Below are 26,267 nucleotides of genomic sequence, written 5' to 3'. Positions count from 1 at the left end.
ATGAACATTCACAAAAAAACTTTCATGTGCAGAGTGCTAGCAGAGGTGGTTTACAGCCCTAGCTCTGATGGCCTCTTTACCAACAGCTAAACAGGAGACCAGATCTGTCTTGTACAGAGCACAGGCCAAACAACTTAGGTGCAGGGCAGGTGAAATGCATTTTATTTCCTTAGAGAAGCTTGTTTCAGATGCAGTTTCCTGCTGGCTTTAGGGTTGTGTTCTCTTGCCCTGAAGCCATGTTCTGGTCACCAGCTGCCCTGGATTCAGATAATCCTCAAATATACTTTTGTATTGGCTGATGGGTCTCTTAACTCTCATTTCAGCTCCTCACAGTCATGCACCAAAGTTCTCTGGGCCTCCAAATTGTCCAAAAGCTCCCTGTCCTGCTGGCTTCCTGAGCTGCCAATGACACAGGCTGACTGTCTGGCCATCCGGCCACTTCCTACCCCGGTGCCTGGAGTTTCTGTTGGTTGTCACTTAAGAAGAGAGCAAGTGTGAAATAATAACAGATCAATCAATGCAGAAACTACAGTGCAACCTCAGCCTTCAGGCCCAGAATTAAACAACATCAGCAATTCCTATGCCAGCCTTGAAAACGTGGACTGGTTGCTGGTCCCTCCTGTTCAGAGCTGGCTGTATACAGCAGGGTGGCTGCCACATCAGGAGTTTGCAAAGCACAGAGGGAAGGAGTAACAATCCTACTTACAAGCCTGCTTGGCATGGTCTCTTTTATGAGACACACTACAGCACTGTGCAGTAATAATCCCACATGCTACTTGGAGTTGTTGTATTGAGACAACACTTTACAGCAGGGGTGTCCAACTCATTTGGCCTGCAGACCAGATTGGCAATTTGGGGCTTGTTGTGGTGCAATGGCTGATTGGTGCTGTGCTCGAAGCCAGGGAGCGAATGCGTTATCAGTTGCCCCCCTTTTCCACTGCTGCCCACCGTAGTCACCACCGATGACCAATGATTTTTCCTGAATGTAGCTATTGGCAAGGGAGCAGGAGGTGCCAGCAGAATGGCATTCACCCCCTGAGTTCTGGAGTTGCACCACTCTAGCAGCTCTGGCAAGCCCCACAAGCTGCTATTTAGCAACTTGCGCCCATCAGTTGGAGCGCCCTGCTGTACGGTCATGGTAGCACGGGAGAATGGCTCTGCAGCCCCATAAAGAGTGCTGACACTGTCTGAAGGGGTTGCTTCAAATGTGTGGTGTTATCAAGTCCATGCATCGTGTTAAAAGTCTAGACACCACCTAGGTCAATGTGGTCTATAGTTGTCCTTTATTCTGAAGACTTGTCACTAAGTTCAGCAGCAATGTAAAGAATTCATATCAGTTACCCCTGTTGTGTAAGTTAGCTGAGATATCAGATAACACTATGTTGTGTTTTCTCAGTCAGACCTGCTGTGTTTAATTATTTCCTTGCCAGGTATCTAAAAGGTTTTGACTGTTATTCTAAGGCACAAAGTAATAAGGGGAAGAAGAGAGGAGTTCTGCTGGAACCTGGGAGCAACCAAACAGGAGGAAAATTGGTATGAGGATTATGGTAGTTATTTAAATTTAATAAAGTAAAGGAAGCCCCAGGGAGAGCCGCCTTTGTGTGATACCTTGAGTACAGGGTAGGAACATGGCCTCAGCAGAAGGGTGGAAGCTATACTGTTATGTGAATTGCTCAGATGTGTCATTCAGTGGGGACCCAAAAGGAGCAAAGGGGCAGGGGAAAAAAATGGGCAGGGGAAAGCAGTGATAGGGGCTCAGTTAGAAATTTGTGTGTGTTGGCTCCACTTCCCTGTAGATGCCCTTTCTGCAGGCAGCCCTCTATGAGACTCGTGTATGTCTGTGCAATGCATATTTCATGGCTCTGGCATCTGCACTTTCTCTTGGGACTGCTCATGGGATAGTCCCACAGGCTTCCTTTTCCAAGAGAGAGGTTGGTACGTGCAGTTGGTGCAGTGACCAAGGGCATTTTGGTGGAGCGAAGGCCAGTGCAGGTGTGGCTCCACAGTTCAGCTTCTCCCCAGCATTTTGTGCATGTTCCTAGTTGTCTGCCAAACCTTTCTACAGCCAAGAGGGCCTAATGCAGGAAGCAGTGATGGTCTGGACAGCTTCTCACTCACTCTGGGACTATGCAGTGAACTGTAAGAACTTGCCCTTGAGCACACCCTGCCCTCACCCCTCCCTCTCTCATTTGCAGGCACCAAACCCAGAACTGTGGTGATGTAACTGCTCTGGTATCACTTCCCCATGGCTGTTTTTGAGACCCTGGCCTCCAAAGTGCTTGAGAGCAGCCCCTGGGGTTCCTGGGGTTGCTGCTGCAGTTTGGGTTTGGTGCATGCAGGCAGGCAGGTACTGTCTGTGGTGTCCTCCTGTGACATGTTAAATGGTGAGAAACCTGCTTCAGAGGCAGAGTTTGGAACAACAGGTCATCTCCAGAGCCCAGGCCTGACTGCCTCTGAGCTGCTTTTTCCCCCTTCCCTTATGGCCATGAGGCTGCTAAATCCAGATCAGTGCAGTACATTTGTAGCCCTTTGGCTTGACGTGCCACATTCTCACCCATCTCAGAGTGTTAGCAAGGTCAAGCTCATACCCATCACTCTCTGTCACCCGCTTCCTCCTGGGGGCTGTTCTCTTTGGGAGTCCGCAGCTTCACCAGGAGGCTGAAGATCAGAGGGAGAGCCTGCTACCAAGCCTGCCGTAAGAAAGACCAGATAACGCTCCAAGTCAGCTTTTCTGCTGACAGAATAGCATGACCTACATCAGATAAAAGAAGTGTGCCCTGGCTTGATCCTCCGCAAGGGCAGCCCTCTGGGAGCCTTTGGTACATTGCAAAAGTGCTTCACTGAGTTTAACTGGGTGGGGAAGGATTAATACTATGCTGCATCACCAAAGGCATCCAGTTCTAGGAAAGGATCAATTACCCAATAAGAATTAATTCAACCCTCAAAACAAAGGTAGGGCAGATTTCACTTGCCCTTCCTTGCCTTTGTTCCTGTCCCCACAATGGGGAGGGTCTAGTAACTAGTCTGCCTGCCCTATCCTGAGGCACAGAACCTGTGGGAAGAGGGCTTCTGGCAAGGAAGCCGGGCAACTAGAAAGCCAGTGCTATGCTGGGCACAGGCCAGTGTAAACTGAAAGGTCATCCCTGCTCCCTTTTGAGGGATACTGGCTTTTCAGGGTGGAGGCAGAGAAGGGGAAGGAGGAAAGTGAGTCAAATCCCTTCTAAAAAGGCAAAGACCAGGTGTGGTTGGTGAGTGGGACATGTTGTATGGAATCAATACAGGGAGAGGGAATGCTGTGTAATGATTAGGCAGAAGGGCCAGAAATCAGGACACAAAGGTTGTGTTCCTGCCCCTAGGACAGTGGTTCTCAACCATTTAAGACTTGAACACCACCTTGGAAAATGCCAGCTCTTCACTTTTTGACCACAGAAAAATAATACAGCAGATTTTTTTGTTGCAAATAACTCAGAAAGCCCACAGTTGATCAGAATATTTTTAACGCTATGATGGGTACCTATTTGAAACCTCTGGGTTCATCTTGTGAATCATGCTTGCACACCTACTAGTATTGTGTGGCACCCATATCATCCTTGAAAGGATCTCAAGGACACAGCACCCTGGTTGAGAATCACTGCTGTAGGAAATTAATGGGGTCTAGTGGCTGGGGCAGTGGGCTGGCAGTCAGGGTGCCTGGGTTCTTCTCTGGGAGGGCATTGGGTCTAGGCTGGGGCAGGAGGACAGGAGTGAGGACTGAAGGGATCTGTTCCCAACTCTGATGCATGGTATAACCCTTTTGCTTGATGCCTCAGTTTTTATATCTGCAGAGCAGGGATCTGAGTTTGATAACGTGTCTGGAGCAGAGTAGTGAGAAGGTGCTAGAGATGTGCCCCTCCTCCTCCCTTCTCATGGCTAGGAGGAGAGAGAGTTCTAGTCAATTAAACCTCCTACAACAACAAAAAATGTGATCCCGCCCTGGGGGACTGAAAGTGGGCAGCTCCCCAAGACACACCTCACATCTCCAGCTTTATATAAACCAACTGAGCTTCCCCAGGGACCAGGGCTCATATGCTCTGTTCCCACTGCCTGGACTCTATCCAGACCCAGTGGGTCTCTACTGGGAGCTGAGCTGCCCTGCCATGGCAAAGAACACAAATATGCGTTGGCGGCTGCCTCTCATCTGCCTCCTCTGGGAGGTTGCTATGATTATCCTTTTTGGGGTGTTTGTGCGCTTCACTCCAGAAGCCAGTGCACGCTGGGAGGAGGAGGAGAAGAAACAAAATAACATCACCAGCGACATAGAGAATGATTTCTACTACAGGTATCCATGTGAGTACCTAGCCCGCAAATGCTACCCTCATGTGCAAGCCATTGGCCGAGACCAGAGAGATTAGAAGCCACTGAAGGTTTGGGGTCATGAATGTCTGAGACAAGTGGACTCAGCCAGAGGCAGGGACTGCACAGGCATCCCCATGCCTCCCACAGGTCTGCTTATGTACCTCAGTCTCATTCTATATTAGCTCCTGCTACTGCATTCCTGAGCGATTCATTTGCCCTGCACCCTCCCACATCCCACCCTCCCGCCCTATGTCATACCCCAGAGACCCCTCTGCTATCCCAGTTTTAAGCTCCCATCGTAGTCCTCCCAATGTAGCTAAGTTCTGATCTACAGCCCTACCTGCTATCCCAGTCCTGGGCTTCCCACCAGCAGACACTGAACCTTCTGTAGGGAGAGAGTACTTAGGTCAGGCTGGTTGGCTTTATAGTTTGGATACAACTTCAGGGTGGAGAGGCTGAAATCCTTTCACACTCACATACATCTGTCTTGCTACAAACATGGGGGCATGGAGGCAGAAACAGCAGGACTGGGAACAGTTGGGAATGTTACCCTGTTGGCTTCTAGCCCTTGGGCCCTGCCCCAGGGTATCCTGATAAACTGGTGGAGGCCATCAGAGAAGCTCACTAACTTTCTCCTTAAAATCAAAATGTGGGAAAGAATGTGAAACAATAGGAGAATTGATTGTGACAGCTATTTATATTGTAGAAGAGACAGGGTGTGTTTACACATGCTATTAATGTGGCTGAATAAACTCCAGCGCAGTTTGCATCAGAGTTTATTGCTCCTGGGTGCTGCGTTTGCATGTGTGCCAGGGACCGCAGCACAATGAGCTGGGACAAAGCAGCCCTGGCTGGCAGGGGGCCCCAGGGATCAGCCTGCAGGCCCAAAGCTGCCCTGACCCAGCTGAACATGCTACAAAGGGTTGGGATGGAGCATGAGGGTGCTTCATTGTGGGACTAGCCAGCAGGCAGCCCTTGCACTGAAGCACCCTCGTGCCCAGCCAGCCCTGTCAACATTTACATGTGCATTGCAGCAGAGTACAGAACTCCGCCATAGGATAGTACTTGTGTCTAGCACTACTATCCTATGGTGGAGCTAATTAATTTTCTCTGTCCTAATAGAACTGCACGTTTAGATGGTGACATTTTACTGCAGAGCTAATTAGTCGGCTCCACACTAAATGTCTTGTGTAGATGCTCGCACTGTATAGAGTGAGCATCTACACAAGATGTTTATATATACATATAAACTATATATACTATATATATATTTATATATATATATATATATATATACTATACAGTGAGCATCTACACGTATCTATATAATTCAAGCCTGTTGGCTCCAGATATTGGTTCTAGTAAGACATGCACTGGACACACATAAGCTATTCTTCACCCCAGAGGTGAATGCATTGTCTTAATGGATGTAGTCTGAGATTACTTGGGACATGTCAGGGGAGGAAGGGTGTTGGTGGGCAGCATGCTTTCAAACAGGACATGTCTGCTTCTCCTATTCATACCCTTCTCAGGATACAGCACACCATTGTACTCCAGCTCTTACTTTTCAAAATCCCACAACCGCTTCAAAAAGAAAGTTGGAGTGATCTCCCTGTCTCTGGAATCAGTTCCCTCCCACCTGTCAGAGATGACTCTTTTTTTTTTTTTTTTTAAAGAAAATTTCTTGTGTCCCAACTCAAATCAGCCAAATCAATTCCAAATCCATGTGAATCATTCAAGAACCACATATATCCCTGCTACTGGCAAGCACCCTCCACCCCTGCCTGGGCTTCAGATACTTCCAAATCCTTTGGTAGGCATCCTAAGTGCAGGCCCAGGGTTCGATTGCCCCTGAGTTTCACTTGCCCTCAGCTGTATGGCTGCAGAAGCAAGCTAGGGAGGAGTTTCCCGTTTCCATGCAGTCAGCATATAGCCGAGATCTTCCCACTGGAAGTGAAAGTGGGAAGCTCACTATGCATTACCTTGCTGAAGGTACTACCCCTGCCACATTTGTGGTTTTCCTCTGCCAGTAGGAAAACCACCTTGGTGGTCAAGAGATGACTCTTTATCACAAACCTTTCATCACACAAGAAGAGTTGCGCATGCGTTACAATAAACACACCCATTCCCCTGGGGCCCTGCGCCCCCATCCACTACCCTTCCCTAATTCAATTGTAGTCCCTTGGTCCAAAAAAAACCTTTTAGGGTTTAAAATCTCAGTTCATTCCCCGTCCTTTTTGTTGTTGATGTCACTATCACTGCCACTGCTGCCGATCCTGTCAGCGACTTCCTCGGTGTCATCAGGTCACATACTCCTAAAGAGCAGAGCTCTCCTCCCAGCAGGGTTGAATAACACCAAAATAAAGGGTGTGAAGCCTCTTACATGCTTTTCAGGCACTAGTTGCTGAGCTCCACACCAGCAATATACTCCTTTTTCTCTCCAGGAAGAGGATCTCAGTGATTCCAGAATCCTGATGGTATCTGTTTGCTGCCTCCTCTCTTAGGCTGGGGTTAGAGAAAAGGCGTCTGTTTATAGAGAGAAACAAACACCTGGATTCTCTGCCCTCTTTCTCCACATTCAGCACCCCTCTGCCACATACGTCCTGCATGAAGATAGGCTCAGAAGCAGCTCACTAACCAGCAGACCAGACTCCCACACTCTGTATGTTCATAGGAACGGCTTGACAGTATGCAAGAATGTTCTCCCTTGAGAGGGTGGACTGGGGTGAGGAATGTAAAAATAGCACCAGATCTTCCCTCTCCAGCCACAATTGCCTTTTATCCCTCTGGCAGGAGGAGTCACCCTCTCCCCCCACACCAGCTTTCAGGACCATCCTCTGCTACTGGTCCCGTGACAGGTATTTTTCTCAGAAAGTAGTACAATAAGAAGCTTAAGGGAGAGGTCAGCATTCTTGGCAAGCAGCAGCCAGCATCTGATGCCAGATGCCTACAAAGCTGGTGCCACAAGGAAGTTGTATCCCATCCAGGGATGAATAAAAGATATGCAGACAGGCTGATTCATGCAGGGCAGCAAGACAGGTTAAGGGAGGTGACTGACCAGGGCCTGAGACGGGGCAATGGTATCTCAGATGTGATATATGACTCACATGTGACCTGTTCCTCCCACCTCCCCAGGCCCTCCCCAGTCACTGAGGCAGGCGGGAAGAATCGCGTGGAGGGGCTGTCTTTGTATTTAGCACCTTCACTGGAGCTTTCAGAACCAATGCTTCATTTGCTGAAATGCAAGTGCTAGCTACAAGCACGGGTCAGTCTCAGCAGCATTCACAAACGGTGTCTGTTCCGAAGCAGCAGGCAGCTCACTCAGAGCAGATTCTGGCTAATTAAACAGCTGGGGACTAGCACACACCACAACCACTCATTTCTTGTACCAAGCCATTGTAGTCTATGGGAACTCGAGCTGTTTCACTCCTGCAAGTATGTATTCTGGCTTATTAACCCTCTAAGTGCTAGTTTAAAATTTTGAGCAGTAAAATAAGTGGGCATCCCAGGCTGAGTGCAACTGGAAATCTGATAAGCTGTTGGGGGTGGAAAACCAGAGTGAGGGCAGGAAAGGTGTGAGATAGGATGATCAACTATTCAAAATGCAAAGGCAGGAAACATTTGTGCTGGAGTTTATTGCATCACATTAATATGCATGTGTAAGGGACCTCCAGAGGTCATCTCATCCAACCTCCTGCCCAAGGCAGGACCATTCCTTTCCAAACCAACCTGTACAATCCATAATCTAAACTCTACATAAGACTACCCTCAACCCTGACACAACACAGACCTAACACCTTAACCTGTCACAGGTAAAGTAGGGAACCATGGCAGTTGACATCCTGCTTCTATAAAATGTTGTCAATATATGCTCGAGATCCATGACCCCTGCTACAGAGGAAGGCAAAATTCCCCACAGTCACTAGCAATCTGACAGGGGGGTAAAATTCCTTCCTGACCCCAAATAAGGCGATCCATCAGATCCTGAGCGAAGAGTCAAGACCCTCTAGCCAGGAACCTCCAGCTTGGGTCCCAGCAGGAGCATTAGCACACCCAGCCAAAGTCCCCGGTGTTGGTTGTAGCCAACACCCAATGCCTCTGAGGAAGGCTTAAAAACATCCTGAAACATGTCATAGAAAGGATGGAAGGGGGCAACTAGCAAAGCCCAGAAGCATGGGAGAAGGTCTCAGCTGTTCTGAATTTAGCTGGCATTCAAGGATGGTGGAGTGGAGTGAGGCAGAAGACAGGGTAGATTTAACCTTATAGACTAACTGAATCAGAGATGTATAGCGTAAGTTTTTGTGAAGTTAAGCTCACTTCATCAAGTGCTGTGGGGGTGAGACATCCTCATCCTCCATGAACCCCAGCTCTAGGTGCATGAGGCCAATTTCCTGTGAGGTCCCACCTAGTTGTGTCCCAGGGAAGAATGTGGCAAATACCATCCAGCAAGCATGCCCCATGCTGTGATATGGCCAGTGGTGGTAGAGCTTCAGGGGAGGCAGCTAGAAGTGGGGGTATACATCTCATTGGGGAAGAGTGAGAAGGAACTGTGGAACTGAACACTGACATCCAAGTATTGCAGACAGCAGTCTATAAGTCACTCAACAAGGGGAGAACTCAGACCTCCTATAGCCCAGAGAGCTGTGTTAGGAGTCAGCCCTCTGGGAAAAAACAGATGTGGTGCATGGAGGGCAGAGGCAGACATGCGCAGGTGCATGCCTAAAAGGACCAGCAGTAACACGGGTAACCAGAAGAAGCCGACTCCCGCCAGTTCCATTGGTAGGAAATTCCACTGGGAGGACAGAGTATAGCGAGGGGCCAGGACAGCAGGTCACTCTGTCTCAGAGAAGGAGGAGCCACCCTGCATTGTATAGCACAAGACCAGTGGGACAGCCAGCCACAATGCCCTTTCTCCTGATGATGAGGTTGGCATTTAAGCAAATGGATGTGAGGGGACCTGAGGCACCCGGGCATATCACCTGGGAAGCCAGAATGTTGCAGTGTGAGATACTGTTAGATAATGTGAGCACCGCAGGGTTTCCATATGTTGCAGAGGGGTAGGATCCCAGCCCTCTGCCATTTTCAACTGCAGGAAGCTTGTTCTCAGCTCCACAGTATCTCTGCTCCCTGGATCTGTTCAGCTTCTGCCCAGGGGATGGTGCAGTACATACCCTATATCTACCCTGTCTTCTTCAGGACAATTTGCTGCAATTTTTTTCTTTATACCTGCAGGAAATGTAGTGACCTCTGCAGTTGACCTTGGAGCTTCCAGAAATCAGTCCCAACAGGCCTGTTCCCAACAGGCTCAAGCTACAGAAGTACTCTCAGAGTACTGTTTCCTCCCTAGGTTGTGTTCTTCCACCTCTCCAAGAGCTCACGCAGAGTCTCACTAAGTTAATGGGAGCTGTAAACTCAAGGCTCCATACATCTCCACCATTTCTCAAGGGTGCCACTCTCACTCCATATCCACCAAACCTCAAAGAGAGGCAAGGAAACCATGCTGAGGACAAACTCCCATGGCCACAGCCCTTAACGACACCAGAAACAGAAATCTCCAATGTGGGTGTGGGGCTCTCAGGACAGTTTTGCTCCCTCAAGTTGGGGTATGGCATGTGTAGTGTGGGAACAGGTGGGCGGGTTGTACTCAAAACCAGCTGCCCCAGGAGTACTAGGGAAGCAAACAGACATACCCAGAGTGTTGAGTGGTGAGCAAGTGCCTGCTAGGGAATGAGTGAGAATGACTGAGACTGTTCAGTTGACTTCAACAGGTTATAAACTGGATTTGTGCTGAAGGTGAAGGCTAGGGCACTGACTATCAGTTTCTGGCCTCACCTTGTTTCAGGATAGGCAATACTTCCCATTCTCAGATGAAAGGATCTAGCTTCCCCGGGGGAAAAACTAATCCACACCCAGTGACAGTACTTCCTGGCTCCCAGCAGCTTGCCAAAATGTCTGGGACATTTCCTCATGTTTCTACAGGGATTATTCAATGAGCAAAAACGTTTATGGCTTTCATTATGACTGACAGATCCACGTGGCTGGAGTTGCTCCACAGTACCTGTCGTCCTACTTAGTTGTGGTTTAGAAAAGTCTGTTCATCGAGGGATGATTGTTTCTAAGACTGCATCAGGGACTGAGTCACTATTCTACAGTATACAGAAGATTTCCTTTACAAATACAGTGTACTATAGTTTAAAGCAAGGGAACTTATAAGAACAGTCCAGTTGTATCAAAGTATTAGGCTTTTCAGAGGAGGATTTACTCACAGAAGCCTTCAGATCAACTGGATGCCCTGTTAGTCTAAGGTTATAGATTCATAGATTCATAGATGTTAGGGTCGGAAGGGACCTCAATAGATCATCGAGTCCGACCCCCTGCATAGGCAGGAAAGAGTGCTGGGTCTAGATGACCCCAGCTAGATACTCATCTAACCTCCTCTTGAAGACCCCCAGAGTAGGGGAGAGCACCACCTCCCTTGAGAGCCCGTTCCAGACCTTGGCCACTCGAACTGTGAAGTTCTTCCTAATGTCCAATCTAAATCTGCTCTCTGCTAGCTTGTGGCCATTATTTCTTGTAACCCCCGGGGGCGCCTTGGTGAATAAATACTCACCAATTCCCTTCTGTGCCCCTGTGATGAACCTATAGGCGGCCACAAGGTCGCCTCTCAACCTTCTCTTGCGGAGGCTGAAAAGATCCAGTTTCTCTAGTCTCTCCTCGTAGGGCTTGGTCTGCAGGCCCTTGACCATACGAGTTGCCCTTCTCTGGACCCTCTCCAGGTTATCCGCATCCCTCTTGAATTGCGGCGCCCAGAATTGCACGCAGTACTCCAACTGTGGTCTGACCAGTGCCCCATAAAGGGGAAGTATCACCTCCTTGGACCTATTCGTCATGCATCTGCTGATGCACGATAAAGTGCCATTGGCTTTTTTGATGGCTTCGTCACACTGCCGACTCATGTTCATCTTGGAGTCCACTAGGACTCCAAGATCCCTTTCCACTTCCGTGCCACCCAGCAGGTCATTCCCTAGGCTGTAGGTGTGCTGGACATTTTTCCTCCCTAGGTGCAGCACTTTGCATTTCTCCTTGTTGAACTGCATTCTGTTGTTTTCTGCCCATTTGTCCAACCTGTCCAGATCTGCTTGCAGCTGTTCCCTCCCCTCCAGCGTGTCCACATCTCCCCATAGCTTTGTGTCATCTGCAAACTTGGACAGAGTACATTTCACTCCCTCGTCCAAGTCACTGATGAAGACATTAAAGAGTATCGGTCCAAGGACCGAGCCCTGCGGGACCCCACTGCCCACACCCTTCCAGGTCGAAGCCGACCCATCCACCACGACTCTCTGGGTGCGACCCTCCAGCCAATTCGCCACCCACCGGACTGTGTAGTCATCCACGTCACAGCCTCTTAACTTGTTCACCAGTATGGGGTGGGATACCATATCGAAGGCCTTCCTGAAGTCTAAGTATACGACATCCACCCCTCCTCCTGTGTCCAGACGTTTCATAACCTGGTCATAAAAAGAAACTAGATTGGTCAGGCACGATCTGCCTGCCACGAACCTGTGCTGGTTTCCCCTCAGCATAATTTGTCCTGCTGGGCTCTCACAAATGTGAGCCTTGATAATTTTTTCAAAGACTTTGCCAAGGATGGAGGTGAGACTGACTGGCCTATAGTTGCCCGGGTCCTCCTTCCTCCCCTTTTTGAAAATGGGGACCACATTGGCCCTTTTCCAGTCCTCCGGGACTTGGCCCGTGCGCCACGAGCGTTCAAATATTCCCGCCAGTGGCTCTGCAATGATGTCGGCCAGTGCCTTCAGCACCCTCGGATGGAGCTCATCCGGGCCTGCCGACTTAAAGGCATCCAGTTCTTCCAAGTGCCTCTGCACCATCTCAGGGTCTACGCATGGAAGTCTAGCGCCTTGCTGCTGCCTCTCTACAACCCCAGTGAGAGACTTGTCGTGCCCCTCACTTAGGAACACAGAGACAAAGAACTCATTGAGGAGTTCAGCCTTGTCCCCCCTATCTGTCACCAATTGCTTCTGCCCATTTAGTAGGGGTCTTATTCCTCCCTGGGTCTTCCTTTTACTCCCTATATATCTAAAAAACAATTTCTTGTTGTCTTTTACTTGGGTTGCCATCCTCAGCTCCATGGTAGCTTTGGCCCGTCTAACTGCCTCCCTACAAGCACGAGCAGAGGAGGTATATTCGTCTTTGGTGATCTCTCCCTGTTTCCACTTTTTATGAGCTCCCCTTTTGGCCCTTAGGCTGCCCTGGATTTCTCTGGTCAGCCAGGGAAGCCTCCTGGCCCCTTTCCCTCTTTTGCCTCACTCGGGAATCATCTTGCTTTGTGCCCGAAGGATCGTTTCCTTAAGGCACAGCCACCCTTCTTGGGCTCCCATCCCTTCAAAACTCCTACTCTGCAGCGCATCCTTGACTAATCGCCTGAGTTCATTGAGATCAGCTTTCCTAAAGTCTAGCACTTTCACCCTACTAGTTACCTTACCCACTGGACATCTTATGGTGTATTCTATTATTAGGTGATCACTGTCCCCCAGATGGCTACCAATCAGGAGGTCCGCTACCATGTCATCTCCCGTTGCCAATATCAGATCCAGTATGGCATTCCCCCTAGTGGGACCATGCACCTCCTGTGTCAGGTGGAGGTCCTGTACACAGATTAGAAACCTTCGTGAGCGGTGGGACTTTGCTGTCTGTGACTCCCAGCAGATGTCCGGGTAGTTTAGGTCCCCCATGACTACCGCCTCCTTAGCTTTTATGGTCTCTGAGAGCTGCCTCAGGAGCCCTGAATCTCTTTCTTCCCCTTGATGTGTGGGTCTGTAGCAGACCCCTACCACCAAATCCCTTTCTCCTTGCCCCCCATAGAAATCCCTTTCTCCTTGCCCCCCATAGAAATCCCTTTCTCCTTGCCCCCCATAGTTATGTCTGCTCTGAGCTATTTGCTAATGTCTTCCTGGCAATGATGGGAAAACTAGTGGGGACTGAGCACTGGCATTTTTACCATGGTGCCATCAGACATTAACTGGAGCAGGTTGAAGTGGTCAGAACATCAAGGAATCATTTATACAAATGTCCCCGTCACTGCCAGTGTCCATGGAAGTGACCTTGGCTGTGTAACAGCGGAAGGTATTAACAGGATAGGAGCAAGCAGAGGGTGAACATGCCTGGGAAACTGAATCTCTCTCTTGGCCCCAACAATGATCCCTTCATGGTAGTTATGAAACCTGAGCCTGGAGAAGCAGATTCTGAGGATGTAACTATTCTGAGGAAGTCTGTACCCTGAGCTGTCTATTCAGTCCTGTTTAGCAGCACAAAAAAAATCTTGTCCTGGTTGCTTAATGACAAAAAGATACTTACCTCCCACAGAACCCAAGTTCTTAAACAGCAAAGTAATGTAGACTTCATGGCATCACTGCTCCTGCTGTGCCCCAGGAGACACAAACAAGTTGTTCATCTCTAATGCGAACAAAGTACAAAGCTCTTTGCTTGTGAGATCTTTGGGGCAAGGACTACTTGCATGTTCCAGCCTGTGTTCACACAGTATCTGGCCCATGACTGGGTTTCCCAGCCATGACAAAAATAATTATCTCCTCCCAATAACACAATCTCTGAATTGAGAGTCTTGTGCCTAGATGACTCATGGAGGTCCCTTCCAGCTCTACTTCTCTACGATGCTATGATTTTTGCCATATTATTGCTTGAGATCTTGATTTTGGTACATATTATTTTCTCCAAAATGGAAAATGTCAGTTGATCTGTTATTGAATTGGCAGCAGACCTTCTGATATCATAATTAATGCTTGTGTTGGAGAAGAAGTGTAGCTAACTAGTGAGAGCAGAAATTGATGCATCTTTGTCATCAAACTGGGTGCTTGCAGCTGGATACTTCAGATGTACATGGATGGGACTGTCAGTTGGTGAAAACTGGCAGAGCTGTGTTGAAGAGAAAGGAAACATACTGGTTTTACCACCTGCAGTTCTGGGCTCCTTACTAATTTTGATGACATTATATTTTCTTTCAAGAAAAAATAAAAAGTCCACAGTCTGGCACCATGTGATAAGGTTTCACCCAGTCACCCTTCCCCAGGCACCTGGACAAAGCTTGTAAAGTGCTCAAGGACCAAAAGAAGAAGTCCTGCAGAGCGATGCCTTATTCAAGACCTGATCCAACTCCCACTGAAGGCAATGGAAAGAATCCCACTGATCTCAGTGAGAGCTGACTTGGATCATCTTTCCACAGCTCACAAGATGTGTATATTCACTAGGCATAAACTAGCCATGACAATGCATGTAGCGTGGCTGGCCTCTCCCTGAGACCTGGCAAGAAGGTAAAAAAAGCCAGTAGATGTGGTAGATCCTAGGCCAGGTTCCACAACATGAAGCACCACAATTATTTTTTGGGAGCTAGTATGCTCTATAAGACAAGTAGACAGTGCTGCAGCATTTAAACCACAAGTGTTCTGGCCTTCTGTGTAATGTTTTGCCTATGTGCCTCAAGCAAATGCTCCCGAAATATCTGTGCAATGCAGAATGTTTACCCATTCATGGATGCAGAGTGCAATGAATGCTGATTTTCTTGTAGGATTCCCCTAGGGAACTGGTGGAGGGGCCCACGTCCCATCTCCTGTTCTCTCTATGGTCAAGGGGCCTCTGCACAAGCGGTTGTCATGGTTTAATGTATAACCCACGGTGGGGGCTGATTGCTATCTGAAAGAAACAAGCAACATTAACATTCACCCTGGGTTTATCGCATCACGAATTCCTCTCAAGAGGCTCGTTTCCCCTGTGAAAGTAGCTGCCCCCAGGGAACGGCCATCTACTGAGCAGCAGGCTTAGTTCATACAAGTGTCCAGCAGAGCAGCCATAGACATTCACTAAGACTGACTTTTACTTGAGATTAAGGAACGGTTATCTCCCAGAGCAGGAAGAAGAAGAATCATAGGTGTTGGGTTCTGAACCAGCATAAACATGTTTGTGGAGCAGAAGTAGAGAGAGAGGTTTTCATTTTTTTACTTCCCATAAAAAGGGGTTTGTAAGCGATGCAAAACTGAACATAAAAGATGTTTGTTTTAGTCATAACTGTCTGGGTTTTCACAACCAAAATAGACACAGAAAACTAGAAATGTGTTGCTAAGTGCTTCTGGTATATATATATTTTTTGGTTTGGGGATATATTTTTATAAGATTTTTCTTTAAAGATTTTTATACAACTAAGTTCAGTCATTTTTACCAGAAGATGTTTTACTGAAAACCAACAACTTCAGGAAAGGATTTCTGAAAATAAAAAAGTTTTCAGTTTCAGATTTAAAGTTGTCTGAGAAAAAAAATTGAAAATAAATCCGACTTCTTTTCAAAATTTCCCTCAAAATAGCTGACCATTGAAGCCTTTTGCTGCCACCCTCTTCTCTTGTGCCCACCCTCCCTCCCACAGTGATCATGATGAATTTCCTTTCCTTGGCACAGCTTTCCAGGATGTCCACGTGATGATCTTTATTGGTTTCGGCTTCCTAATGACATTCCTTCAGCGCTATGGCTTTGGAGCTGTTGGGTTCAACTTCCTCCTGGCCTCGTTTGGGATCCAGTGGGCAATCCTGATGCAGGGCTGGTTCCATTCTTTCAAGGATGGAAAGATACTCATCGGAGTAGAAAAGTAAGAGAAGGGATTTGTATTGGGGAAAGCCATCTCTTGATTAGACAGCGACATGGGAGATACCCAGGTGGGAAAAGCAAGGACCTTCTGCGCCTGCACTGTGTAGAGAAAGTGATAAGCAGAGTATGTCCCATCTTTCTTCCTTGCATGGCCATCAAAGACTCTAGAGAGCACATGCCACAAGAAACAGTCTTTGGCCTGAAGCTCTCTTCACCTCTGGTGCTCTGCAAGACACTGTGCATCCCTGGTTGGTTTTCACCCCAGCAATAGTTTGCATTTTTGGGAGCACTGCTGAGTGGTTAGATTGGCAGATCCCTAGCAAAGTTCTAACTCTCCAAGTCCATGAATTCTCAGTGCTGGGACTTCCATTGCTCAAAGCAGTTTGGAGGAAAAAAACCCTAAACTTGATAAAACTTCACTGCACCCTTTTATACTTGCTAAGGGCTCAGGGGCTCTTATCTTCACAATGGGACTCTTCCAAGGGAACCAGTGACAAGAGACCCATAACTTACTTCATCCTCAGCCCTACAGGAGGGGATTGAAGATATGTTGCAGACTCCAGCCCTTCTCATGAATGGACCTGGTCCAGGAAACCATTCAGGGAAGGACCAAGGGAAACACAAGTTGGGCTCAACTTCACTTCTCTGTTCTGGTAATATGGAAACTTTCTAGGGAGTGTAGGTGTGTGTATGAGAGTAGGGGACTAGGATCTCCATGACTAACCTTCAGCTTGTTTTCTTTCCCCTTTCAGCCTGATCAATGCAGATTTCTGTGTGGGTTCTGTCTGCGTTGCCTTTGGGGCCATCCTGGGCAAGAGCAGCCCCGTGCAGCTGCTCATTATGACTTTGTTTCAAGTGACTCTCTTTTCTGTGAACGAGTACATCCTCCTCAACTTGCTTCACGTAAGACTTCAGGGCTATTCCTGCCCTTCCTCTCCAGTAAAGCAAACATAGCATAATAGCACAAGGGCTAGAGGCCAGATATGAGGGGCACCAGCAGAGCTGTGGTGAGGGCAGCTCAGTTCAGGGGTAGCAGTGCCCAGCAGAGCTGTGTGTAGCATATTATTCAGTGTGTCTGACTCAAGCCAGATCTGTTAACTCTTTGCTCTTATAAGCAATTTGAAAATCAACCCACTCAAATTCAGAGTAAAATGAATAAAACAGCTTGGGTCACTCCCTTTGTTTTACGGCCCGCTTTATATCTCTGAGAGTTTTAGAAGCAGTGGTAGTGACTAAAGAGAATGAGGTGCCAGCTTGTGGGGCTTTCCTAAGGCAAATAGGGAGTTTGCACACAGAGGGCCTGCTGCTGTCTTTACACCTCCATGAGATTTTCCCCTTATCTTTACCTGCTGCTGAAAAAAAATCAGAGCAGGATGTAAAGTAGGAGAGGTGTCTGTTAAAGGAGCACAGAGGCTCCTTGCAATGTGAGGGGGGTCTCAGTCTACTGGCAGGAGAGAACTGGTCTGGATGGGAAACCCTTTCACAAAAAGTGCAAGTAGGGTCTGGTCTGGTATGGGAACAGGGGCACAAAACCTCCAATGAAGGAAATCAGTTTCATGGTACCTAAAGTAAGTGCCAGCACACAGTTTGAGTGACTTAAATCCCCAAGTGCTGGGAATACAAAGGCACAGGAGTATCCAGAGGAGGACAAGAAGTGAGACTACCCTGCTCAGCTGAATGGAAGTGAGAAACTAAACACCCAGGGCAGGGAAAGTAGATTATTTAAGGCTGTTCATCAAGGTGTTACTATTACTACCAGTAGTGAGAGGAAGATTGTGCTTATAGGGTGTGTCTACATGTGCCAATTTAAGGTGCATTAGCTATTTTAAAGGCTCATTAAGGTTGTGGTCTATATGTTTGCACCCTTAATGCACCTTAAAGATGGAGATTTTAGGCTATTTGTGCCTAAATTTGATACCTGCAAATGTAGGTATCAAATTTATGCGTGGATAGATAAAGCACCTTAATGCACATGTAGACATGTTAAGGTACATTACTGCTGTGTATATCGACTGACTTGGGACTAACTTTAGTTCCAAGTCAGTCCAGTCTGCACACCACATTAATGTGCCTTAGCACAAGCACATGTAGACACGTGCCTAAATCACCTTAATGCTCATTAGACAAATACATATTAAGATTAGTTGCACATAAAAGCAGGTGTAGACATGCCCATAAGCAAGGAAGGGAACTTCTGTTTCTTTGTGATGACTAATTCAACTGTATCCCCTTAAAATCCCATCTCTGAAGCTCCCTCCAGCCTCATTAGTGAATCATAGAAGGGTCCAGAGAGGGGTTTGTGTGTGTAGGGATGAGAGTTCAGCCCTTTACATTCTGGGTGACTGCCCATTACTTCTATCCCTATATTTCATCCTCCTGATAGCAATGAACTCAGCCAGGGAGAATGCCTTCAGAAAGCTCCCTTTCTCAGACAGAGAATTTCAGCAGCTGCATGTGAATCCTGAGACAGAAGAAAAGGAAGGAACGAAAGCAAAAAACCCTCAAGAGCATGAGGCAGCAGTATTGAAGTGTGAGAGATGGGGGGGGGGAAGGGGGGGGAGTAGAGAGCTACAAAGAGACAACTAGGGCTTGTTATTCAGGGTGGTCTGGAACCACAAAGCTCAGAGCTATGTCCCAATCTCCCCTGAGGTCTGCTGTGATGGGAGCTAGGATCTAACAGCCCTTCTGGAGGTAAGGACCAGCTATGAGTTTTGGATCCGATATCTGAGCGCCCTCCACAGTTTATAAGGGAGGGATCCGGGCCTGGGGTTCTGACTGTCTCTATGCTAGAAGGCCCCCAGAGTCTAAGAAGCCACCCACTGTGTATATGAGTCACACCCTGTGTTTTTCCATTAGCTGCCTAGGCTCAAGCCAGCGCCTCGGGGTTATTCTGCATTTAGGGTTGCCATTGTGGGACAGTACCATGGAAAGATCAAATATTCCCCTTTGGTTTGCTGCCTTCTGATAGGGAGGATGTGGCTGTCATATTTAGCGGTGGGATAAGCAACATTTCTGTTCCCATCCCCCAGTGGCCAAGCACAGGTGGGAAGGACAGAGGGCTAGTTGGCCAATCAGATAGACTACTTCTCAGATGTGACTCTCTCTCTGTGGCTGCAGGTTATAGATGCTGGAGGATCCATGACCATTCATACCTTCGGGGCTTATTTTGGGCTGACTGTCACCAGAATTCTGTACCGACCCAACCTGGAACAGAGCAAAGACAAGCAGGGCTCTGTGTACCACTCAGACATCTTCGCTATGATTGGTGAGTTAGCAGTGGGCTCAGAGACATCCTGAAAGGTGGGGAAGAAGCCTTCTGTGCCTGCAGGCAGTGTAAGGCCAGCGTGGTGCCCTAGTGGGGGAGAACTTGTTATTCCATTCCCTGCTCACTGAACGTGTCTACATGTGCGTTTACACCGGCTTAAGTTTACTGTGCACTAAGTGGGAATAGGCTGAAGTCTACACATGCAGGTGTTAAAGAGCATTAACACTGTGTGTGAACTGACTTAGGACTAAATTTAGTCCCAAATCAGTCCACACACAATGTTATTACATAGTAAGGCATCTACACACATGTTACTGCGCAGTTACTAATCGGGTGTAAATTTGATACCTATATGATGCTGGTATCAAATTTACGCTCACATTGATGTAAGTCACAATATTTACTGCACAGTATGGATGTGCTCATGCAGACACACGCCCATATTATTCAGTAATTTCAGTTACTGCACAGTAAATGTGCACATGTTGACATGTCCACTAAGCACTAAGTTGTACTCTCAGTCTGTGGCTGGGGTGGTGGGCTAGAGCTGATGCCTGAGAGGTCTCATTGCAGCTAAGAGTTCCTGGTCTGAGCACTTTAGTAAGAGGGAAGGTATGACCATGGAGGTGGAGCCAGGAATCTGGGGCTAGGGGCTTGAGCCTTCCTTTGCATATAATCACCATCTCCTTTGCTCTCTTTTTACCCTCCTACCCCTTTGTTGTTCCCTTCTTCTCTTCTGTCCTTTCCCTGCACCTTCCTGCTCTTGCCCTTCCTTTCCCAGGTACCATTTTCTTGTGGATGTACTGGCCCAGTTTTAACTCAGCTGTTTCCAATCATGGGGATGCACAGCACAGAGCTGCCATTAACACCTACTGCTCCCTGGCAGCCTGTGTCCTCACCACAGTGGCCTTCTCCAGCATGCTAGAGAAGAAAGGCAAACTTGACATGGTAAGTGAGGGCTTGAGATGCCTGCTGCATTGTGCTGGCAGGAGGATTCCTGGCACCACACTCCAAGAGGGATATGGATAAACTGGAAAGAGTCCAGAGGAGAGCAATGAACATGATTAGAGGTTTTGAAAACATGACCTGTGGAAAGAGGTTGGAAGAATTGGGATTATTTGATCTGGAGAAGAGAAGACTATGGGGAGATTTGATTTAAATCTGCCAATATAAAAAGAGTTGTTATAAAAGGTGGATCTGTTGTTCACTCTGGTTGCAAGTGACAGGAGAAGAAATAATGGGCTTAAAAAACGGAGATTTAGGCTGGATATTAAGAAAAAATATCTAACCAGGAGTTGAGCTCTGAAGTAGATTGCCTAGATCAGCTGTGGAATCTGCATCCTGGGAAGGTTTAAGTGAAGGTTAGATAAATGTCTGGGATGGTTTAGATAGGGATGATCCTACCTTGGGCGGGGGGTTGGACTAGGTGACCTCCTGAGGTCCCTTCCAGCTGTATTTTTCTATGATTCTGTAGATGATGGAGGAAGCAGACAGACAGATGTGTTTTCCTGTGCTGAGAAGTAATGCATTTCATGGGGTATTGAAAAAACAAGGCCCCTGATGCCCAAAGCTCCTGGTACAAGAGTCATTTGGGGGGCCACCACCACGGCAGTAGAGTTTGTAATTTAGCAAACCTTCAGTATTAAAACCAGAGTGGGAAAGGAGTGGAGCTGAGGGATTACTTGTGTGTTTGGTGATACAGCAGGGCCATGAAAACATTGGCATTTCAAAGAGTAGAGGCATAAGCCAGCAGAGGAGTGTGAACGGCCTCCTGATAGGGGACAGAGCTTCCCCACATAGATCCCTACAAGGGCAGACCTATGTGAGAGCCAGGACCTTACAGCATTATGTGTGTGTACGTGTGTCTATGAGGGAGAAAGAGAGCGCACACACTCATGTGGTGGTGGGTTTGTGAGAGCAGGGCCACAAAGTGGTATGTTTATGGCTAAAGCAGGGCCCAGCCAAGATAGTATTTGTCCCAGTGCAGACTAAGGTTAGTAGCTGGGCAGCAACCAGGATGTTCTCAGCTCTTGACACTTCACCTTTAGTTTCCTCTTAATCAGGAGTGGACACTGTCTATTTCAGAGCATATTCAGGAGCAGGGACTTGCCAGGAGCAGGGAGTAAATGCTACTGAGCAGTAAAATGGGCCCAGATTTTTTATTTGTGAACACTGTCACAGCCAGGTGTCCTGCTCCACCCCCCGGCTTTGGATTGGTTCAACATAGCTTCAGACACTATTATCTTAGAGCTGAGGCAATGAGACGTGTATGCTGCTTGTGTAGGTTCATATCCAGAATGCAACACTGGCCGGTGGCGTAGCAGTGGGCACCAGTGCTGAGATGATGCTGCCTCCATATGGTTCCCTCATCGTTGGATTCATCTGTGGCATCGTGTCCACCGTCGGGTATGTCTACCTCACGGTAAGTGCTGCTCAGAGCTGTTTCAGTGTGGCATCTTTAAACCGTGTGAACAGGTTAACTCAGGATGTGTTAAGCTGTCCTGACTTACAAAAAACAAAAACCCCCCAAAAGGCTTCAAACACATAAGCTGACCTCTAAAAGCTGTGTAGCCTCACCCAACAAGGGTAAATTTAACCCTGGAAGAATCAGGGGCAGATTTTTCTGCTTTCTAATGCTGACCCGTCAGTGCACAGCTAGCTCCCTTGCTCCCAGTTTGGGCCACAAGCTGTGCACCTCCATTCCAGGGCCCATGGCCTTAGTTGGGTCAGCCTAGGGTTGCCCAGCTCTCTCTTTCATAGTTGTGTTGAAGTTCTTCCTCACACTGCTCCACTCTCACTGGCTTTCTTCATCCCTCCATTTCTGCTTTCCTGCAGAGTTCTTTAAGCTACTGAATTCAAGTAGTTTCTGTGCATGGGTTTTATACTTCCCCTTTCCCCCACCAGTTGCTTCCTGTAGGCAAGAAGTGGAGCCACTTCTTTTGTTGGCATTTCTACTCTTGCCTTCTAAACAACTTCAGGGCCCTTTGGATGATGCATGTTTGACTACTTATAATCCAGCAGGGATCTGGCAGCTTAGCTCTGCCAGGAATAGGTGTCTCAAACACAGGGACATGGCCCTAGGTCCCTTCCAATCTGGGAAGAGAGAGCGGCATGTCTGCCAAGCACACCTTGCCATTTCACCTTTACTTTGAGCTTTTATTGTTAAATGGCAACTTAAATACAACCTACCTCTCCTTCATCTCTGCTTCCTGTCTTCTCACCTCTCCTGATTTTTTCTGGAGGGGAATCCCTCCAGAAAAATCTCTTATCAGAGCCCATAGAGATATAAATAATCTCTCTCTTCCTCCCTCCCTGCCAGCCATTCCTGGAGTCCAGGCTGCATATCCAGGACACCTGTGGCATCCACAACCTGCATGGCATGCCAGGGATTATTGGGGGCATTGTGGGAGCCATCACTGCAGCTGCAGCCACTAAGAGGGTATACGGATCAGAAGGGTAAGAAGGCTCAAAACTGTTGTGGGGATGGGGTGGCAGAGGGACTGGTGAGGAAGAGGAGCTAGTTGGGAGCAAAGGGAGTGAGAAATTAGTAGCTACAGCTGTGCCCTGCATACCTCTCACTACCCAGGGCACTGCTGGTCATGTTTGTTCATTTGGTCTCCTTCAGCTGACCCCTGAGTTGTCTCATTGGGAGCTCCCTAATTCCAAATGCTGCCTTTAATCCAGATCTCAGAGGGCAGCTGGTTTCATCCTCTTGCTTGCCTTTCTGGGACAGACTCCCAAGTCAAATCCAAAGGGTCTGGAATCCAACCTGGGTGGTGCTGCTTTCAAACCTCCTCCCATTCTGAGTCTGGTCCAAGCCCAAACCAGTAGAGGACTAAAAGGGAAGGAACAAATGCCCAGAAGCCTGGCTGTCACTGCAGTCCCCCTGTTCTCTGACACAGGCGTGTCCCTTCATTGCTGCCCAGGTGACTTCAAAGGCAAGAGGACGCAGGTCTCCTGCCTCCCCCACCTCAGGGGAAGGTCTCTGGAAACACTTCTCATCAATTCTCTTCCTCCTAGGCTCGTCAAAACCTTTGACTTCACTGGTGACTACGCGAATCGGACACCCATGGTGCAAGGAGGGTACCAGGCAGCTGGCATCTTTGTGTCTCTGGCCATAGCCTTTGCTGGGGGGTCCATTGTGGGTGAGTAGAAGGGTATGGGGCAGCTCACAGTCCAAGTCAGTTGGCAGGTGAGTTGGGGTTGAGTCAGTTCAGCACTGGGCTACAGGACAGGTCTCAGCTTCTTTTTTTTTCCTGCCTCCAATTGGCTGCAGAAACTGTAGAAATCAGATAAGCTTCATCTTCCCACTTGGTGTTTCCCTGCTGCCACCTCGGGGGTAGCCAGGGTACAGCAGACATCCTAGCTCAAACCATCCCTTCTATGAGGACAGTTTTCTTGTAGATCCACTCAGGTAGCAGCTGGTTTAAGATTGAGGGAGTGCTTCTCCATTCCCAACATCTGCACAAATGTCACAAATAATAAGCAAGGAAATAGTCCCTCCCCAGCTTCTTCCCATAGAATCACCTATATTGCTATAATGCAGCACAGGCTCTAGAAATGGTCTTTTTAAGTGCTTCCCTGCTTGCAAAGTGATGTTCATTAAGAAACAATGATGCCACAAACAAGATGCTTCTGGTTTGCAAGGCAAGGAGAATAGAAGAGGCCAGGGCTGAATGAGCTGAAACTAACCCTGGATGGAGGGAGAGGCACGACCTGTCCCTAGGCGCACAGTGCTGGCTCAGTCATACCCCTACTATGGTTTAGTTCTTAGTGACAGGAGCACTTCACTCAGCTTTGTTGCTTCCAGGGGGCATCCTGAAACTGCCAATCTGGGGAGACGCGGCAGATGAGAACTGCTTTGAGGATGACGTTTACTGGGAGGTGAGCACCAGGGCACAGTCCTTGTGGCTCTGACAGGGGGCTCTCCAGCAGTGTCCTTGGCTGACCAGAGTTTGGGATTTGGTGTCCATGCAGCTGGGGCTCACAACTTCAGATCTTGGTGGAGGGGCTTGGGGCCTGATCTCTGAAAACAGCTTGGGCAACATGTTGTGTATCACCCAAGGTATGTCACAAGGTGGCACTGTTGCCTGCAGGATGAAGGTGTCATTGTAGACTTCCTCCTCAGCCTTCTTACAGGCTGCTCCCCTATGCCTGGGATGACTCTAGTGATAAAATCATGGAAGGACACCAGGGTCTGATGGAAGTTTTGCTCTCTCTGCAGGTGCCTGAGGATGAGGAGAGCGGCTTATACCACATGCATGATCCCACCCTCAAGCCGGCATCTCCCTAGCCTGCCTGGGTAGGCATAGTGGGCACAAGGGGCTGAGAGGGAGGACTCAGGCTGAGGGGGGACACATCCAGTGAGCAGAGGGCATCCCAGTCAGAGCAGCTCACCCTTCCAAGGGCTACCCAGGCTGAGAGTAGTGGATCCTCCTTGCCTGACAGAGTGACAAGCAGAGGGCACCACTCACCAGGCCCTCCAAGTACAAACAGACCAAGGCACTGGGGGCCAGGATTAGCAGCCGTAGCTTGGTTTCTTGGCAGAAATGCTAGGTCCTGAGGTGTCTGTGGGTGATGGGGGGGAGCAGCATTTCCCTGGGGCACTAAAGTGGCACCGCTTCTGTGCCACCTGCTGTGCCCAGCAAAGCAAAGTGATGACATTTTGCAAGCCGCAGCTCTGTAGCCAGCCCTGACGGGGGACCCTGCTGTGGGAGGTGACGCTGGCACAGGTGGCCAGCTGGAATGGGGGCTCTTTCCCTTCCTACTGTTAGGAGATGACTGACAAACACCTGACCCACCTCTCCCTCTGGGATCCCTTCAGGTGTCATATGGACTCCTTGGTCTCCAGAGAGGTGATGTGATCGGCGGCTTCCTGGAAAGTGGGGTGCTGGCAGCAGCCCCAGCTCAAGGAATACTCCGTGGGAGTCTCAAAGGGCTTCATATTTTTTTTACTTTGGTCCCATCCTAGGTGGGAGAGTGTGGGATAGACCTGTTCACATGGAGCAGTGCACTCGGCTATTATCATGGCTTACCTGAGAGCAAGGAACCAGAGGTTTGAAACAGACGCTGGGTGCATCTTTCTTAGCACTGGGGTCGGGGTGGAAGGCCAGGGGCAGCAAACAAGGGAGATTTTAGCAGCAGACGGTGTGTCTATATTGTGTGTCTGCTAGTTGGGAGCTGGCTGGCTCCCCTGCATTTGAAGCTTTCCAGACTCACTCTGAACAGTTAGCCAGATCCTATGTCTCCACTGATGCTGGCAGTGGGGTGTTATGGAGGGAAGTGCTTAATAATGCTGGATCTGATTCGGGGCTAAGAGAAAGCCTTTCACTGCAGCTGGTGAGAAGGTGATCATCCTTTGCACATACCTGGTGCTTTATTAATACACCAATGCCCCTGAAGCTGGGAAAGCAGCATAACCCCCATTCTGCAGACAGCAAAAACTAAGATATGTGATGTGCTCCAAGGATGCAAGTCCGGGTGCCTAGTTCTGTGCTCTGTTCCTTTGCTATGCTGCTTCAGCAGGAATGGTTGAGTTCTCACCCTAGTGACCAGGACCTAGAGTGTGGCTGCCCTTCTCTCTCCAAGTTCTTTTTTCTTGGAGATATGAATAAAACAAGTCAATACTATTCTTCTCAGCACTGTGCCCCATTATTTAATGACCAGGGAGTGTCAGGCCAGTGCCCTTTTCCTCAGGAGTGATTCAGAAGGAGCCATTCTGGGTGACTTGGGGAGACAGGCAGATTCGCCACAAAACAAGATTTCAAACAGGATCACTTGATTAACTTGCTCTCCTACCCAGGCCACTCAGGGGCTAAGCATGTATACAGCTCCTCGGGGCTCTGTATTGAGGTCAAGGAGCTAGGATGCTCCAGAGTGACCCGGAGCTGGGGAGATCCTGGGCGAGAGGATTCTCAGGGGAAGCTGGTTGGCCCATGCGCCCAGCACCGTCTATGCTGCAATCCTTTAGAAAGACAGAGGCAGGTTTCTCAGCCAGTGA

General features: G+C 48.5%; 1 protein-coding gene across 1 annotated transcript; it reads left to right on the top strand.

The window, feature by feature from the left end:
- The first annotated feature begins 4,052 nt into the window (after positions 1-4,052).
- Positions 4,053-25,896, top strand: RHCG (Rh family C glycoprotein). The gene is made up of 11 exons (XM_006263807.3): positions 4,053-4,326; positions 15,817-16,003; positions 16,755-16,905; positions 19,120-19,267; positions 20,049-20,215; positions 21,552-21,689; positions 22,587-22,723; positions 23,288-23,412; positions 24,078-24,151; positions 24,492-24,569; positions 25,092-25,896. Exons 1-10 carry the CDS (start codon positions 4,137-4,139, stop codon positions 24,558-24,560), a joined length of 1,386 nt encoding a protein of 461 aa, XP_006263869.1. The 5' UTR covers positions 4,053-4,136; the 3' UTR covers positions 24,561-24,569; positions 25,092-25,896.
- The last annotated feature ends 371 nt before the right edge of the window (positions 25,897-26,267 follow it).

The sequence above is a fragment of the Alligator mississippiensis genome, chromosome 11 (genome assembly GCF_030867095.1).
Source record: "Alligator mississippiensis isolate rAllMis1 chromosome 11, rAllMis1, whole genome shotgun sequence".
Lineage (NCBI taxonomy): Eukaryota > Metazoa > Chordata > Crocodylia > Alligatoridae > Alligator > Alligator mississippiensis.
The sequence above is the reverse complement of the archived record's forward strand: the minus strand, read 5'-3'. Positions and strand labels throughout refer to the sequence as shown.

What these genes read in the sequence shown, in the direction of transcription:
- RHCG (XM_006263807.3), top strand. Translation starts at nt 4,137, where the DNA reads ATGGCAAAGAACACAAATATGCGTTGGCGGCTGCCTCTCATCTGCCTC. An exon ending in TTTCTACTACAGGTATCCAT is followed by an intron (nt 4,327 to 15,816) that starts GTGAGTACCTAG and finishes TCCTTGGCACAG; the next exon opens with CTTTCCAGGATGTCCACGTG. An exon ending in TGCTGGGGGGTCCATTGTGG is followed by an intron (nt 23,413 to 24,077) that starts GTGAGTAGAAGG and finishes TGTTGCTTCCAG; the next exon opens with GGGGCATCCTGAAACTGCCA.